This window comes from Cololabis saira, chromosome 10 (assembly GCF_033807715.1).
Source record: "Cololabis saira isolate AMF1-May2022 chromosome 10, fColSai1.1, whole genome shotgun sequence".
Lineage (NCBI taxonomy): Eukaryota > Metazoa > Chordata > Actinopteri > Beloniformes > Belonidae > Cololabis > Cololabis saira.
The window spans coordinates 30,783,188-30,800,210 of NC_084596.1; the positions used below are offsets into that span (position 1 = coordinate 30,783,188).

The 17,023-nt window shown below is 39.8% G+C and overlaps 1 protein-coding gene across 3 annotated transcripts in view; it reads left to right on the forward strand.

Annotated features, from left to right (window-relative positions):
• b4galt2 (UDP-Gal:betaGlcNAc beta 1,4- galactosyltransferase, polypeptide 2) overlaps positions 1–17,023 on the forward strand; it is a 193,104-nt gene that overhangs the window by 73,329 nt on the left and 102,752 nt on the right. For all 3 annotated transcript variants that reach the window (XM_061732520.1, XM_061732519.1, XM_061732518.1), the window contains exons 3-4: positions 8,681–8,799; positions 9,881–9,997. In XM_061732520.1, coding sequence (XP_061588504.1) covers positions 8,681–8,799; positions 9,881–9,997 — 236 coding nt within the window. The remainder of the gene's footprint in view (positions 1–8,680; positions 8,800–9,880; positions 9,998–17,023) is intronic.

The window sequence follows — 17,023 nt, forward strand, 5'->3', positions numbered from 1 at the left end:
CAGAAGCAATGTGAGCTATAGTGGTGACGAGACAAACGCAATCAAACACAGTTGTGCCCACAGTCATTTTTCAGTCACGGGACAACATTAATGTAGCATACTCCAAAGCAGGGAGAGCATGAAACGTCCACATAAGGTGGGTTTCAATTAGTGGAGGTCAAGGGTAAAAGCATAGACTTTATAAAAAGTACTGAAACCCCCCACCCCCCCTGGGACATTACCAAAGGGTTTTCTAAGGAGTTGATTTGAGGCCTTTTTGGGGGGCGCTGATGGGTGCCAGAACTGATTCTGCCCAGCCCTGATTAATCCAGAACAAAACAAGCCATGGAGGCCACCTGGAACACGCCCACTTTAGTGCAGTTTACACAAGTTAGCTATATTACTTTGGCTTAACTCATGATAACTTGTACTAATGTCACTATTTGGCCATTCTGATAAATCAAAAGATTTCCAACAAGTTCTACGGGAGCTGTAGCAAGGATTGGAGTTCCACTTGAGCATCACTGGAAGACTCATGTAACGGATGCTTGGCTAACTGACTGTGGCCTTGAGGTCCCCTTGCTGAGCTATGATGGTAACTAGTGTTACCTTACTTTCTGAGTGACTGAATCCGTACAATCTCATTTTCGATATTGCCCCTTAACATTTGAAACAATACAATGTTGCAGTTAAATAAAGATTGGGGAGCTCTGATTGATGACCAGCTGGACCCTGGATGAGCTGGCACTTCGGCGAAATAACTGCAGCCTCAGAGTCCAGGACACCCGATTGGTCCAGGTGGCCTGCTGCTTAGCTAAACTTTGTCCTTGGGCTTTTTTCCCATTTCTTTTTGGGCCTATTTCTATTTAGGATCACAGGGTCTTTTGGAGCCCCATCCAAGCTCTCTTTGGGTGAAAGGCAGGGGTACATCCTGAAAAGGACTGCCAGTCCATCGCAGAGCCACATATAGACAAACAACCACACACACTCACTCCTTTGGGTTATTTAGAATAATAATTTAGTATGACATAAATGTTCTGGACTGCAGGATGAAGCCAGAGTACCTCGAGGAAAACCCACGCAAGCACAGGAAGAACATGCAAACTCCACACAGAAAGGCTTGTGGGGATTTGATCTCTGAAGTAGGAATAACTATGTACTGTTAGATCATCACAGCTCAGAAGTCAGTGACGGTTCTGAATACTAAGTAGCTAAAGTGATGGCAGCTAACCATTAATTACAGCCAGCTGTCACTCAAAAGACCATGCCCTTAATTATTCATACATTTGTGGCATACAGTAAGCGTACATAAGCCATTTGATTTCTGTTCTTTTCACTTTAAGGAATAAATACTATTTCTTGTCAAGATTTGAAAATTGTCATCTTGACTCTTTTTCTCTTTAGCTCCCAGAGAAAGTTTGACAAATACAGTTTGACACCAGTCTGTCCCCAGATCCATCAAACCACAGACTTGTTTCACTCTATCCTTTAATTGGTATTTATGTTTCCCCTTTTTTTATTTCGAATTAATGTTTCCTTTTATAACAACAACAACAACAACGCTATCAATTGGTGGATGATGCAGCCCTTGGTGCATGGTCTTGGTGAGGTTTGAATAAATGCTGTTAACCTTTTATCTCATGCACACCGGGTGTTGTGCGCAGACACACAGCCACACAGCCACACAAACAGATGATTGGATGTTTTTGTATGTCAAGGAGATTCTTTGATGCCAGTAATCCCTTGATGCAGCAAACACAGAAGCACTCACACACATCCAGCACCGAGCGCAACCTTTGCCACTAATTATTTCCTCAATCCTCCATAATGACTCCTGGAAGGGGTTTGAAAATGAGAAGAGTAAAATGGACAAGAAGAAATTATGATAAATAAAATCAAAGGCATTGTGGATCTGTGGATTTCACACTTTTTCCTTCCACTCCTCCTTGATCTGCCTCTTTTTCATCTAAATGAGAAGGATAGCAATTACGGTTGGGAGTTGGTACAAGTACTTGTAAATGATTGAAAGGGAAGAGGTGGAGAGTGTGGACAGGCTAATAAGATTCAGTGAGCTGAAAGACTCTCTTGTTGCTGTCTATGTCAGTGGGATGCAGGAGGAAAGGGACACACTCCTTCCTCTTTCGTTTCCCCTTTCTCCACTTTTTATGTGCCCATTTCCTCAAATATGGAAAAATCCAACCGCAGCCCTTTTTCGGTTGTCACTTAAGCAACGTGAAGGCTCAAAAACTCTCAAAGGCGGACTGTTGATTGACAGCCAGCTTATTGTGTTATTTTATGATACTTTTCAATTGCACTCTTTCCAAAATGGACACGTAAAAAGCTGATAAATGCATCTCATCTTTTAAGTGGTACAGTAGTTTACAAGTCTTATTCCTACATGCAGTTGACCCACACAGACCACACAGACCACAGGCTGGTGTTGTTGCAGCTCCACCATTTAGCATGCACTTCACCCGCTTACATTTTCAGCGTTTTATGCAGTTGACACAGGTGATAGACACATTAACACACAGCCTACTTATGTAGCTGTTCAACCTGAAACAGATTAAACTGAATGTGTAGCCCAAGATGGATCTCTGTTTCTCTGCACATGTGGGCCTATCAGAAACAGTAGCGGCACTGGAACAATTCATCAGCCTTTGAGCTTTCACATACAGTGAGTACGGAAAGTATTCAGACCCCTTTACATTTTTCCCCTTTTGTTTCATTGCAGCTATTTGCTAGAATCCAAAAAGTTAATTTTATTTCTCATTAATGTACACCTCATCTTGACAGAAAAAAACAGAAATGTAGAAATGTTTGCAAATTTATTAAAACAGAAAAACTGAAATATCACATGGTCATAAGTATTCAGAGCCTTTGGTCAGTATTGAGTAGAAGCAACCTTTTGTGCGAGTACAGTCTTCTTGGGAATGATGCAACAAGTTTTTCACAGCTGGATTTGGGGATCCTCTGCCGTTCTTCCCTGCAGATCTTCTCCAGTTCTGTCAGGTTGGATGGTGAATGTGTGTGGTCATTTTCAAATCTCTCCAGCGATGCGTAATTGGGTTTAGGTCAGGGCTCTGGCTGGGCCAGTCAAGAATGGTCCTAGAGTTGTTCCAAACTCACTCCTTTGTTATTTTAGCTATGTGCTTAGGGTCATTGTCTTGTTGGAAAGTGAACCTTCGGCCCAGTCTGAGGTCCTGAGGACTCTGGAAGAGGTTTTCTGCCAGGATATCTCGGTACTTGGCCGCTTTCATCTTTCCTTCAATTGCAACTTCTTTTCAATTTCTGTCCCTGCAGCTGAAAAACATCCCCATAGCATGATGCTGCCACCACCATGTGTCCCTGTTGGGATTGTATTGGACAGGTGATGAGCAGTACCTGCTTTCCTCCACGCATACCGCTTAGAATTAACGCAGAAAAGTTCAATCTTGGTCTCATCAGACCAGAGAATCTAATTTCTCATAGTCTGGGAATCATTCATGTGTTTTTTGGCAAACTCTATGCAGGATTTCATATGTCTTGCACTGAGGAAAGGTTTCAGTCGGGCCCCTCTGCCATAAAGCCCCAACTGGTGGAGGCCTGCAGTGATAGTCTTACTTTGTGGAACGTTCTCCCATCTCCCTACTGCATCTCTTTGGGTTCTTATTTACCTCTCTCACCAAGGCTCTTCTCCCATGATTGCTCAGTTTGTCTGGACAGCCAGGTCTAGGAAGAGTTCTGGTCGTCCCAAACTCTTAAGAACCTTGAGTGCTGCAGACATTCTTTTGTAACCTGGGCCAGATCTGTGTCTTGCCACAATTCTGTCTCTGTCTCCTTGGGCAGTTCCTTTGACCGCATGATTCTCATTTGCTCTGACATGCACTGTGAGCTGTAAGGTCTCATATAGACAGGTGTGTGCCTTTCTTAATCAAGTCCAATCAGTTTAATTAAATGTTTCTGGACTCCAATGAAGGAGCAGAACCATCTCAAGGAGGATCAGAAGAAATGGACAGCATTTGAGTTAGGGTGCTTTCAGACCTGTGGCCCGTTTGTTTTGTTCCGATTCAGGGGCTAAATCGATACAGTTGTTTCGTTTGTGGGGTTTGTGTTCACAAGGCAACCGTCTGTAGCGGTTCAAAGCTGTCAACAAATGCCATGTGCGAACCAACTGTTCTCTCATTGGTCAGAAATGAACGCGGAAGGAGTTTCCTCTTCCGTACCCTGGGAAAAACAACAATGGTTATAAAGCCCCTTTCACAAAGAGGGCGCAAAGCGCAGACCACCGATCCTATTCATTGTGTATGTGCTACCGGCGCAAGAGCGGACCGCTCTGCTGCCGATCCCGGCGGCTCCTGCCGCGGCGTTTGAGCCACGCCTGCCTGCCCAAATTGAACATTTTTTAATTTCACCGTGCCGCGCTGTGACGACATCTCGGCACGTCCAATAAGAGAGAAGGGAGAAGAGAGAAAGTTGTGTCCAGGTGGTGGAGGCTCTGCGCCGCGGTCGCACATACACAATGAATGGAGTTGTGTCGGTTGCTGTGTTGATTATGTTCTCACTCCAAACGTACCGCTGCAGGTGCGTTTGGAGCTCCTGGGTGATCTCGGCTCGCTTGTTTTGTGCCGCATCCGAGTGCGATTGCTGTGTTCATATATACCAAACAAATTGATCTTTAGGGGGAAACGCTCCCTGTTCCAGAACAACTGCTCCAAACGGGACAGGTGTGAAAGCACCCTTAAATATGAGTGTCACAGCAAAGGGTCTGAATACTTATGACCATGTGATATTTCAGTTTTTCTTTTTTAATACATTTGCAACATTTTCTAAATTTCTGTTCTTTTTCTGTCACGATGGGGAGTGTACATTAATGAGAAATAAAGGGAACTTTTTTATTTTAGCAAATGGCTGCAATGAAACAAAGAGGGACACATTTAAAGGGGTCTGAATACTCTCCGTACCCACTGTACAAATTGCTTGGTGTGGAGGTCAGAGCAAATCAACAACATGAAAGAAAAGCCCCCAAAAAAAGAAACTCTGAATGGATGAATGCCACATCCCACTGATAACCAACAGAACACTTGAGTGGTCTCATTTTTATCCCGTTTGTGCGCCCCTCTCATTGAGTGTGACCCTGAGTCACGGCCTCAAACGAATCCACTGGCTGTTTGTGTTTGCTGTCGTGCTTCGTTGGTACGTGTGCAGCTAAACTCATGGCCATGGGAAATGTGTGTTTTCAGGCAACATGATTATAATATATTACTGTAAAATTACCACATACTGTAGATAAGCATGAGATATTACACGATCGCATACACACGTAGGTGCCTGAGTTATATATCATCATACAATGTATTGCCATTTTCCATTTCTTCTCTCCACAATTATTACCTCGATCCCATCATCGCCCTATTCCTCCTCTCACACAGACATGAGTATGTCCTATCTGCACACACATTCAAAAGCCTTTTTGCATTATACATGCCATTTGTATGTATCACAGCAGCGAAGTAACACATGTATTTCTTTTAAGGTTCCTTTCCATGTCTTCATCCGTTAGCGGCAAGCTTTATGGGATGTTGTGCTCTTTACGTACTCAGCTGTTGCTACATCGGATCCGCCACAGGGACGCTCTGCTGTAATTGGTAGTTAGAGTGGATTGCAGGTGCTAGACATTACACAACTTTACACCTGTTATGTCAGTTGTGGATCTCGCCGATGGGCCAGTGGCAAATCAGCAGGTAGTCAGGAGTCTGCGTGAACACCTCAAACACTCCTTAAGACACTTGTTGACAAGGTTCCAAGCTGTTGGCGATACTGCACAAAGAAAATGGGGAACATTTAGATCACCCAATTGGAACTTATTGATTAAAGATCTGTACTGATGTACACTTCTTAAAAAAAGATATGTTAACGGTCAGTGGAGATCAAGCTAATAGGACCCAAATGCTTGAATATCTGGATATTTGTTCTTAAGGAGGACATCTGATTTTCAGTTTATATATATATGTTTTGTTTTTTATTTTCCAACCAGCCAATGGCAACATTTTGTGTAGTTCTTCATTGGCAGATGTGAACATCACCTGCAGTAGTTTATGTTGGTGACAGCATACTGTCCTAGTAGTGATTGGGTAAATCACAGTACAATGTACAAGTGTAAATCCGATACCTACCCTAAACAAAGTATAATATATACAGTGGGTACGGAAGTATTCAGACCCCTTTAAATTTTTCCCCTTTCGTGTCATTGCAGTCATTTGCTACAATCAAAAAAGTTAACTTTATTTCTCATGAATGTACACTCAGAACCCCATCTTCACAGAAAAAACCAGAAATGTAGAAATTTTTGCAAATTTATTAGGAAAGAAAAACTGAAATATCACATGGTCATAAGTATTCAGACCCTTTGCTATGAGTCTGAATACTTTCCACACTCACTGTATTAGGTGTCAGAGAGGGAGTTTGTGTTTAAGTGTAAAAGAAAATGTTACTAAATTAATGGAAGTGGTGAAAGTCACTGGCCAATAAATTGGATGCATTAATTTTAGATAAAGATAAGAATTGCACAATTCCTCTGCTAAAGCTAACATTTTTTGTTATGTTAAGTAGAATAACAGAATATTTAGTGACACAAAGAAGACCCACAGTTTCCTCTTTGTCAAAGTTTCCTCTTTGTCAAAGAGGAAACTGTGAAAAAAGGAAATATGAGTGTGGAGAGGATGGAGGGGGCTCAGCTGTTATGACTGTTTGCATTCAGTTTGTGTGGTGTGTTAAAGAAGTAATGAAGTTACATGAACATGAACATATAACCTTATTGCCATCGATCACGCTCCTGATGTGTACACTGTCGATTGGAAGAGAGCTTTCAGCGGAAACCCGTGTACCGATGCTAAGTAGATTATCTTCTATATGTGCTTCATCTCTTTGCCTTGCAGAGCAATACAGTTATCGTTGCGTAATCCTGTGTATACTGTACAGCAAGTGTAGCAACAGAGGAGGTAGATGCTACTGCGTAATTCTGTATTAATGGAGACTGATAGCTCTTGTGTTCTTAATTATACGACCAAGACATGCATAGTCAAAATTTGGTAATAAAATGGTCACATTTCCGAGCAGCATCATGTGAAGATGAGTAGAGAAAAGTATTCTCTATGCTGAGCGACTGAAGTGTCTACGTATTACATCTCGAACCTCTTAGGATGGTTGAACCCTATTAAATGGACACCGTCGCTTGTTATCACTCCCAAAGATACAGCGAAGAGGTGCTCGTCTTCACCTCCTCCTGAGTTCTGCAAGCTTTTATAATCCATTAAGATCATCATTGTCCGCCGGTGTATTTGTCCAAACCCAAAACATTGTCTTAACCTCTCATTTTATTGCCTTTATCTGAGCAAATAGCAACTTGAAACACATTTTTCTTCATGTCATTTAATCTTAATAATCACGACAATAACCAAAACCTTAGTTGCTGTGTTTTTTCCCCCTTTCTGAGTCCTCATCTTTAATGTGCAACATATTGAAGCGATATGCAGTTGTTGCAAGAGACAACTGGAATGAGACACATTTAATGTCTCCCGGGGCTTTTAAAACTGTTTTGTGTACATTTGACTCTTGAACAGCAGAACCAGTCATCATGTAATGAAGAATATGCTGCATGCTGCAACAGTATGGTTCCTTTAATGTAATTGTTTATAGAGAACAATAGGGCTTTATGTAAGAGGAGAATAAGTCTTATTACGTTTTTAAAAAAAAACAAGCAGTCCTTGCTAGTAGGATGAATTAATTGCTCTGATTTTTTTTAATCCTTTTAAAAATACATCATGTGCTTTTTGCCAAGTCCAATTATGTCAACCAAAAATCAAGTTTCATTCTTTGAATGCATAACATTGCAGCTAAAATAGTGAACAACACTTTCAATATGTGTGGAAGGCATATGTTTTTGTTAAAACAACACTTCCACAGACATAATTCCCTATATGATTTATAACAATGTTTTATGTTAGTAGATTGAATGGTGCTTAATGAATCTGCTCACTTCTTCTTGGTCCAACAGTGAATAAATATCTGAACTAATGAATCATATTTTAAGGGGCTGGGAGTCTAGTTTGTTAAGATGGGAGTTATTTCGGGGTTTGGTTGGATCCCAACAGACAAGTCTGCTCCTGTAGCTTAATGATGCCGGTTCTATATGCAACCGGAGCGGATATATTGTCCGGGTCAGGAAAATTAAAGCAAAACCCTCTTTGAAATTATTTAGAACACTCAATCAATCAGGCAGACACAGACAGGCAGACGCACGGAAAGTATTTGATCTCTCGCAACTCAAAGGAATGATGGAAACATTTGTGGAGACGGAGCATACCATGTGGCTTCATCACTGAGCAGCGTAATTACATTTAATGTCATGTTTATATTCTCCAACTTCAAAGTCTTTGTTTATTTTTTAAGCATTATATGTTCTCCAAAGCCTTTGCATCTTATTAAATGTTGTTTCACGCACAGCGTTTCCCTGGAAACCATTATTTTTCCACACACTGCTTTGATGCACGTACAGTGCCGCTTTGAAGCTAAAAGCCTCCTCTGTCCCCTGTCTCTGTGCATCCCTTGTGTCCTGTCTGGCTTTCCTTCCTCCCGTCATTTACTTCTTCTTTTTCATCCTCTGTTTTATCTGCTCTCCTCCACATCTCGCTAACCCTTTTCCTCTTTGCTGCTTCCTCAGTGGGGCGTTTGTTGATCGAGTTCAGTTCCCAGATGACAATGGAGCGAGTGCAGAAAGAGAACCCCAACGTCACAGAGGGAGGCCGATACACGCCCCCCGACTGCCGGCCCAGATGGAAGGTCTGTGAACGCATCTCCCACAGAACAATGTCTAACCAAGATCCACTTCCCCTGCCAGTACACACACACACACACACACACACACACACACACACACACACACACACACACACACACACACACACACACACACACACACACACACACACACACTCAACCAACTATATATTTACACGTCAAAAAACTCTTAAAAGCAAACGTGAACAGATGCACCTAGAGCTTTCTACTTGAAGTTGGCTCACGTTGATCACAGTCACAGCTTTTAAAACCAGGTGTGAGCATGGCTCTGAAAAAAAGCCATGGTGTTCTTTTTTCCTTTTATGTTAAATGTTGTAAATGCAAAAAGCTGCAAAAAGCTGACTGCAGTGTCATAAGTTTAGCAAATATTATCAGCTATATATTGAGTGCATATATAGATTCCAACAAACACGGGAATAACATGAATGAATGAAGTTTATTCAGTCATTGCAACACAAAACAACACCAAAAAAACATTGTACACAGCATTTCATACAAAACCAAAAAAATGTGTTGAACAATAACTGAAAAGGCATAGGCTGAAGCAAAATGCTTATAAAAGCCTATCCTATAGTACCAACTTTCTAATTTTGGCTACCGACCTCCAGAAAACCAAAAAGAAAATAGAAAAGCAAAGAAACAACAAAAGGCAAAGAAACAATAGAAAAGCAAAGAAACATTAACAGCTGGTCAATTGCACTTATAAGCTTCAAAAATAGCTTTACAAACCATTTTCTTAAATACAACAAAAGAATGACATGTTTTTAAATTTATGTTGGCATCATTCCAGAATTTAACTCCAGTGATGGAGACACATCTCCTTTTCATACCTTTTTTAGCTATTTGTACTGTGAAATTGCAGACACCTCTAAGATTGTAACGAGTCTCCTGAATTGAAAAGAACCTCTGTATTGGGTCAGGGAGCATTTTTGATTTTGCTTTAAACATAATTTGCATGATTTTAAAATAAAACAAATCATAAAATTTAATAACATGAGAATTTAGAAAAAGTGGATCTGTGTGAGCACGGACATGAAACCGTCCGTGTTTTTTTTTTTTCTAGGTTGCCATCATCATCCCGTTCCGCCACAGAGAAAATCACCTCAAGTACTGGCTCCACTACCTCCACCCCATCCTCAGACGGCAGAGGATTGACTACGGCATTTACATCATCAACCAGGTAGGCCTCCTGACAGTCTCAATGCTAATATGTAACATGCTACTTCTAATCTGGGTTACAAATAATAGATTTTGGTATCAGTAGTTACAAAATGATTAGTAGTTCTGTCTTCAATGGCGCGTGAGCTGTGATAACTTCTAATCATAAAGTGTATGAAGTTGAAGGCGAACAGTAAAAATAAAAACGAGAGTAGAAAGCATTAAAAGAAAAATGACCTGCTTTCTTTGGCTCCAACACGGTAGATCATGTGAATAACGGTTGTTTTTATGATACACAGATTTGCAAATCTAGTAACGAGTATTACTTCCGACATTATGACAAGAAACGGTCGTGAAAAATCTGCACACCCATATCAAGTTTATTAAGTGTTGTGAAAGACTGATGAGAGCGCTGCAGCCATTAGCAGGTGTTTATAATTATTAATGTGGTGAAAGAGCTTATTCCTCTCATCAGGAGAGTGGCTTCGCTCCCTCCATTTTCTTTTTTTTTATGTCAGTTCTGAAAGATTGTTAATGTTGTGAAAGTTAGTGTGTTTTCCATGCTGCATTAAGAATTGCTCTGAGAGTTGCTCTTCTTTTACATTATGGGTAATGAGATCTCTTTTCTGCCCTTTTGCTCCCACGTGGGCTTCGCGCAGCGCTTTAATCACTCCTCCTGTGAAGCAGACCTTTGGTCCCGTCTGTCCTGCTGCGCGCCGCTCTGATGTAGCTGCGTTTCAGTGTCTTTCTCTCTGCTCTCTCCTGCACTTGTACACACAGACACAAACATATATTTGCCCCTCGCATCTCCGAGTTTCTCTCTTCCCAAACGCAAAGCTGTCGGCGAGGGTGAGACATGTCGGAGTCAATGCGACAGCTGGGCCATGTTTTCTCTTAAACTCATCTTTTCCACTCAATTCATCGCATTTAAATATTCATGAGGTTATACATTCCTTTAAAATCATCTTTATCCTTAAAATGTGGCATTTAAGCGTAGTGAGAGGTTTACAAACATGCAGATTGACAATAACTTTTCGGAAGTATCTGAACTTTAACATAAAGGAAGATGTCATAAAAGATGATGGATATCAAAAAGATAATTCAACAAGCTGGTTTGATTGGGAACAATGAAATGAATTTTGAAAAGTCAAGGTTTGTTTATAAACATTACTGAAAACCTGAGAGGAAGGAAGGAAGGAAGGAAGGAATGATTGAGGAAATGATATGATAACAGAATGAAAGGGAGGGGCAGTAGGAAGAATGGAGGGCAGGAAGGAATTATAGAAAAAGAATGGAAGGAAAGAAGAGATAAATATTTACAGAAAAAGAAATAATGGACAAAGGGATGGAAGGGCTACATTTATGATTTTACAGAAATAATGAAGGAACGGAAGAAGAGAAAGAAGGAAGGAAGGACAAAAGGAAGGAAGGAATTATAGAAAAACAGATCAGAAGGAAATATAGAAAAAAGAATGGATGAAGGATGGATAATTAGGAATAAAAAATGAATGGAATTATAGGAGAAGGAGGGAAGGAAGGAGGCAGTGGATTAAAGGATAAAACAAACATGAAGTAAGGAAGGAGGAGAAAAACATTAAAGAAGGAAGGAAGGAATTATAGAAAACATAATGGAAGGAAGGAAACAAGGAAATGGATTATAAAAACAGGAAGGAAAGTAGGAGTTAAAGGAAAAACAGAGGGGATTTACAGGAACAGAATGGAAAGCAGTAAGAATGAAGGACAGAGATGAAAAGTGGAGGAAGAAATAAAGGAGCGAGACGAGGAGAAAGACAGTAGGAACGTCTGCTGCTGCTTTGTCTCTGTTAAGAGATCAGGTTTTGTTTTGGAGCTTCAGCTTCGCAGTATAAAGGGACTTAGTGCCGTGCTCAAGGACGGCTTTGCAGTGCAGATAAATCCTCAGTCAAAGACACACTGTTTATCGTACAAGCAGACCGCACCACACTTCTGTTTGAGATCTTTGAAAAAAATGATGTTATATCACATTAAATGGTAGATAATCTTTTACCTCAGCACCATCCTCTGCTCTGTCACCTCCACTTTCGACAGATGCTGATTCAGTGCCTGGTTGCATTTGTCTCTATAATCATCATCATCTGCTCCGCTTTGTGATTCGTAGTTGAAGAGTCCATGCTGTTTTAGCGGAAATCACTATCATGTATTTATCTAAAACTTTTTGACCTTGGTGAGATACTGAATTACTCTCGGCACAAGCAGCTTGTGTTACAAGGTCAATTTATTCCTTATATTTTTCGAATAAGTTTCAATTTCACCCAAAGAGTTCCAGTGAGTGAAACACCACCACCAGCACCACCAGGTGTATGTTTGTGAATCCCTGTCACATGATAACCCAACTTTAAAACTGTTATGGCCTGTTTCCAATAAGGACTTACTCATCAGAAACCTTTCTATAAGGTGAAGGAATTCTGGTTTCTTATTCCACTTACATTAAAGGGGAATATATTATGTCATTAGTTTGTGCTTGAAAGCAATTATTTGTGTGTCTGAGGTGACAAAAACTCTTAGAAAACACAACTGTCTTACTTGAAAATGTCATTCAGTGAGCCATTCAGATTTACAAGGCCCTGTGACATCACAGACCTATATCAAAGTAAGCATTGGTAAACTGTAACATATATTTTAAAAGAGAGACCACAAAGAAGCCAGCTAGAGACAGTTGGTATGTTGTTGAATGCTGTGATTTTCTACTATGGTATTTTGGTATTTTGACCAAAAGAGCTCAAGAACTGGTCCCAAACTTTTGAAAAGTGACATAAGAATTTAAAATAATAACTTTTATTACATTATTTAGATTATTTACATAATTTAAGAATACTTAACCATTGTTTATTTTCAAAAAAAAGCAAAATATGTCTTAAAAGCACAAACGTAAGGTAACTACAGTATAACTGCACCATGGTTGAAACTACATTACCATCTGACCACTATGTGTTTGGAGAAACGATTAAAACTTCCATATTACCAAATATATTCTTTACTAATGCCATCTGACCAATAATTTGATTCACAGATTTTACTCTTTCTACTTTCAGAAACTCTTTATCAGTCAAAAATGTTCAGGCTGTTCCCAAACTTATCATAAGACAAACTGTAAATCATATTCCAATCTTCACGAAGATGTAGTATGCTAAACATGACATACGTATGTTCCATTAATCTCTTTTAAAAGAGGTCAAACTAGGTTATCTAAATACTTGCCTGAAAAGAAACTGTTAGAAAGTCAGATGGAGAGAGAGTGAAGCAGGTAGACTCTGAAACAGGACGGATGGACAGGCAGATTGACAGGACCTGAATCAATGGGACAGAGGTGGGATTTTGATGACAAGAGGTCCTCATGTATCTGACACGACGGGCGATTTAGCCTTTACACCAGCCAACACTTTGTGACAGGACAGCGGAGAAGACCTTTCTGTCGTGCTCGCTCGAGTGTTAAATGAGTGAAAATCTGGAACTTTTTAACACAGAGCCTGTGTGTGCTTGCGTGCTTGCGTGCGTGTGTGCGTGCGTGCGCGTGCGCGTGCGCGTGTGAGCTATTTGGTGGTGGGTGGAAGTGCTGATAATTTTCTCCCTCCAGTCTTATCCTGGATAACAGATAATTACTTTTTGGACACCAACCTGAGTCTATCCATGGACATACGTAGGCAAATGTACCTTGGTGGGGGTTTTTCTGATGCAAACTGTGTTTTGGTATTCAAGGCATAGCGGCAGTGCTAAATTAGTTCCTCAAAGGCATACCTGCTTTAGATTTGTCCTTAATTGTTTTTAATTCTTCTGTACCCTTCCAAAGTGCAAAATTAGGTGTTATTCACCAGAGAAAAAAACATTTTGCACTTGACAGTTGTATGAATTTATTTTGAACAGTAAAAGAAAATGTTCCCAATACCTACGTCAACACATAATAACTACGGATGTTGACATTTTCACCAGGGTTGTTCCCAAATGCAGAGGACGGTTGTGATCTCAAGAGGAAACACTGGCAGGTTCACATGGCTTCATCTTCTAAAATAACAGCTTTTTGCAGTATCCCAGAGCTGGACAATAGACTGCAATGAAGGCTGGCTCTTTGGGAACACATGATGCTTTTCTGCCATATTGTTTTCCAGCTGCATTTTAGGCTTTAATAATTGACCGTTCTTGCTTTGGTCATTACTTAAATGAGCTCCTAGTGGATCATCTTTAACTCTGAGATGAAGTCTACCTCAGCAGAAGTAAATTCCACCTTCATAACTGCATTAATGTTTGTTTTTTTTTTTGTTTTTTTCAAAAAACAGCAAAAGTAAGACCGAATCACCAAAACATGATCTGTGCAAGGATATTGAGTTCAAAAGTGCTACAAAGTGTAGTTTAAGAAACGAGCGAGAACATCTCTGAATGATTGTTTGAACAAAAACGGAACAATAAAACCTTAATGAAGCTGGGATGTAATTAGGGAATAGCATCTGGACCAAAGAAACAAGTACCTGAGTGTATAGCAGAGAAGAAAAGCCATTATTAAACACATGCACGCAATCTGTGTTCAAATTGCTGATATCGTGTTATGTGCATGTTCATTTTAATTTGAAACTTTGTATTCTCAAGGAACTAAAAAAAAAAAGACAAGGTTTTCGTTGCGCTCTTAAAAATCAGTGATGGATTTTGTACTAAACCGTAGATTAAATCCCCAACAAAACATCATAATAATGATATAATAATGATAAAAAGAATACTCCAAAAGAAAATATTCTTAAAGTGACTTTGTCATCAGTGAACTGCTGTGAACTGCTGTTTTGAATGCTTGGGTTTAGCATGCGTTTGTCCCTTTCTCCGTCTTTATGGAGCATGATTTGCACATATTTGGACAAGAACTGAAAACTTGCTGGAAATAATTAGATGTGTGTTGTTGTTTTTTTTGTTTGCTTTTTTTTTAGGGACAAATATCTAATGATGTCATTATTTTCAGGAGGGACACTTTACACACTAATCAGAAGATGTGGACCTACAGGAGATAGAAATATCATGATGAGCTATAAGACAAAATTGTTGATGTAGGCTTTTTATGACAAAAGTTTATTGTCTTTTATTGAAAGTAAGTTATCAAGAGTTTGCCAGCACATAGTGGCCATAAGTGGTATGGCAGTTAAAGGGATTTTATAGTTGTTATCAGATCTGATGGATGTTTTATTTTTTTCCTTTCTTCATATTATAGTTTATGTTGAAAACAACTACAGAAGCTTCCTTTTCCATTACTGTACAAGGTAAAAACATCCTGAACCGCATATGGTCACTCACTTTGAAAGGGGTTGCCAAACTGAACTGTGGGTCCCGTGTCGCCGTAGGAGCGTTGCTTTCATCTAAGTTGGAGGATTTCAAACTTTCTACGCTTCGATGCGAGCATCAGCCAATCAAGTGTGGGCTACACAGCTATTTCTACCCAACAAAATCGTGCATGAGGGCAGGACAGTTTCAAAATATGCAGTTTATTTCTGAAGTGAGAATTAAGAAATGTTGTTTTTGTTTTCATCAGGAATATTGGACGCATCTGGTGCTCTGATGGATCAAACCCTGATAAATTCAAAGCGATTTAATGAGAAACAAAGTGTCTCTGCTTCCCAAGTTCAGCATGAGTAATCAGCCTTGATCAAATGAAAACTTCTCATTTATCAAATATAACAACCAACAATGAATGAGTATATAAATAAATGAATCAATAAAAACACACCTAAGAACCCTCTGACTTTAGAAACGTTTCATTTTCAAACCCATCTCATTTCACTGCAGTCTAGTAGATGCCTCAATGTTGCTCTTTGTGTTTAAGTGTTTCAATTTGAATGTTATTTTATTACTTATGACCTTTTTCTATGTATTTGTTTGCTTATGTTTATGTCACCTCTGGCAGCGCCATGATGTGGCGGTTGCCACTTTTACCTTAAAACAAGAAGAACATAAATAAAAAAAGAAGAACATTACCAGTTAATTATTTTAACAGTTGCAGTGCTGTGTGGCTCCTTTCTGTGCCTGGGTGGGTTTTCACCTTGTGATGTGGTTTCATTATAGCCTCCATAAGCATGTTGCGGTTCGGTATTTATTTCTGTGTGGCCCTGTGATGGACTGACCGCTTCTCTTGGATGTGTTTCTCCTTCCAGGATGTTACTTTATGGATATTTCTTACTTTTTTATTGTACTACATTTTGACCCAGCTCATGCTTTTTTATGTACTTTATAATCAAAACTGCTTTTACATTCACCATAGGTGCATACCTAAGAACACATGTTTTGTGGTCTGATATTTCATCATGCATAACTTTTACTGGTAGAACTTCTCATTGCAACAGTTTCTCTCACTTGCTGCACCAACCTACTGTCCTTGTTTGGCCTCAACTAGTCACTTGTAAATTACCATCATCTTGCTCTGTAAAGCAGCACTGTTGGCAGGGAGATTTAGTGAGTAGGCGTTGCAGAAAGATCATCCGGAAAGTGATAAAGCAACCTTGCTGTTATCTCCTGCTGCTCCGTGTCCTCTCTATCGGCCAAGGACCGGGGCCAATGTTTGTCGGCCATTGGCTCATTGTGTAAACTGGAGGAATGCCCAGAAACAAGCAAAGAGGAAGAGGCAGAAAAAAAAAATAAATAAATAAAAATATCCTGAAAACTAAGTTAAATACAGAATATTCACGCTTTTATTCCATCGATGTAGAACAGTGCAAAAATAAGTACCACTGTTGTTTTCCTTTACATTCAAAGACACCGCAGGTTGTCAGTTGCCTTGTTGCTACACAAAGGTCACAACGGATAAATCAAATAGTGGCTTCTTGCAGTTGGTTGAAGTTTGCAGTTTGTGCCTCTAGATGTCAGTACATCTCACAAAGTCAGTGCTTGCATATCAAACGTTATCTTCACTAATAAAAAATGTTTAAATTGAACCTAACACTTGATTACATTTACTTTTTTTTTTTTACTTGATGTTCTCTCCTCTTCCAAAGCAGCCTTTTCCAGTGGGAGCTACTAAAGTTATTTACAACACAAAGTGCAC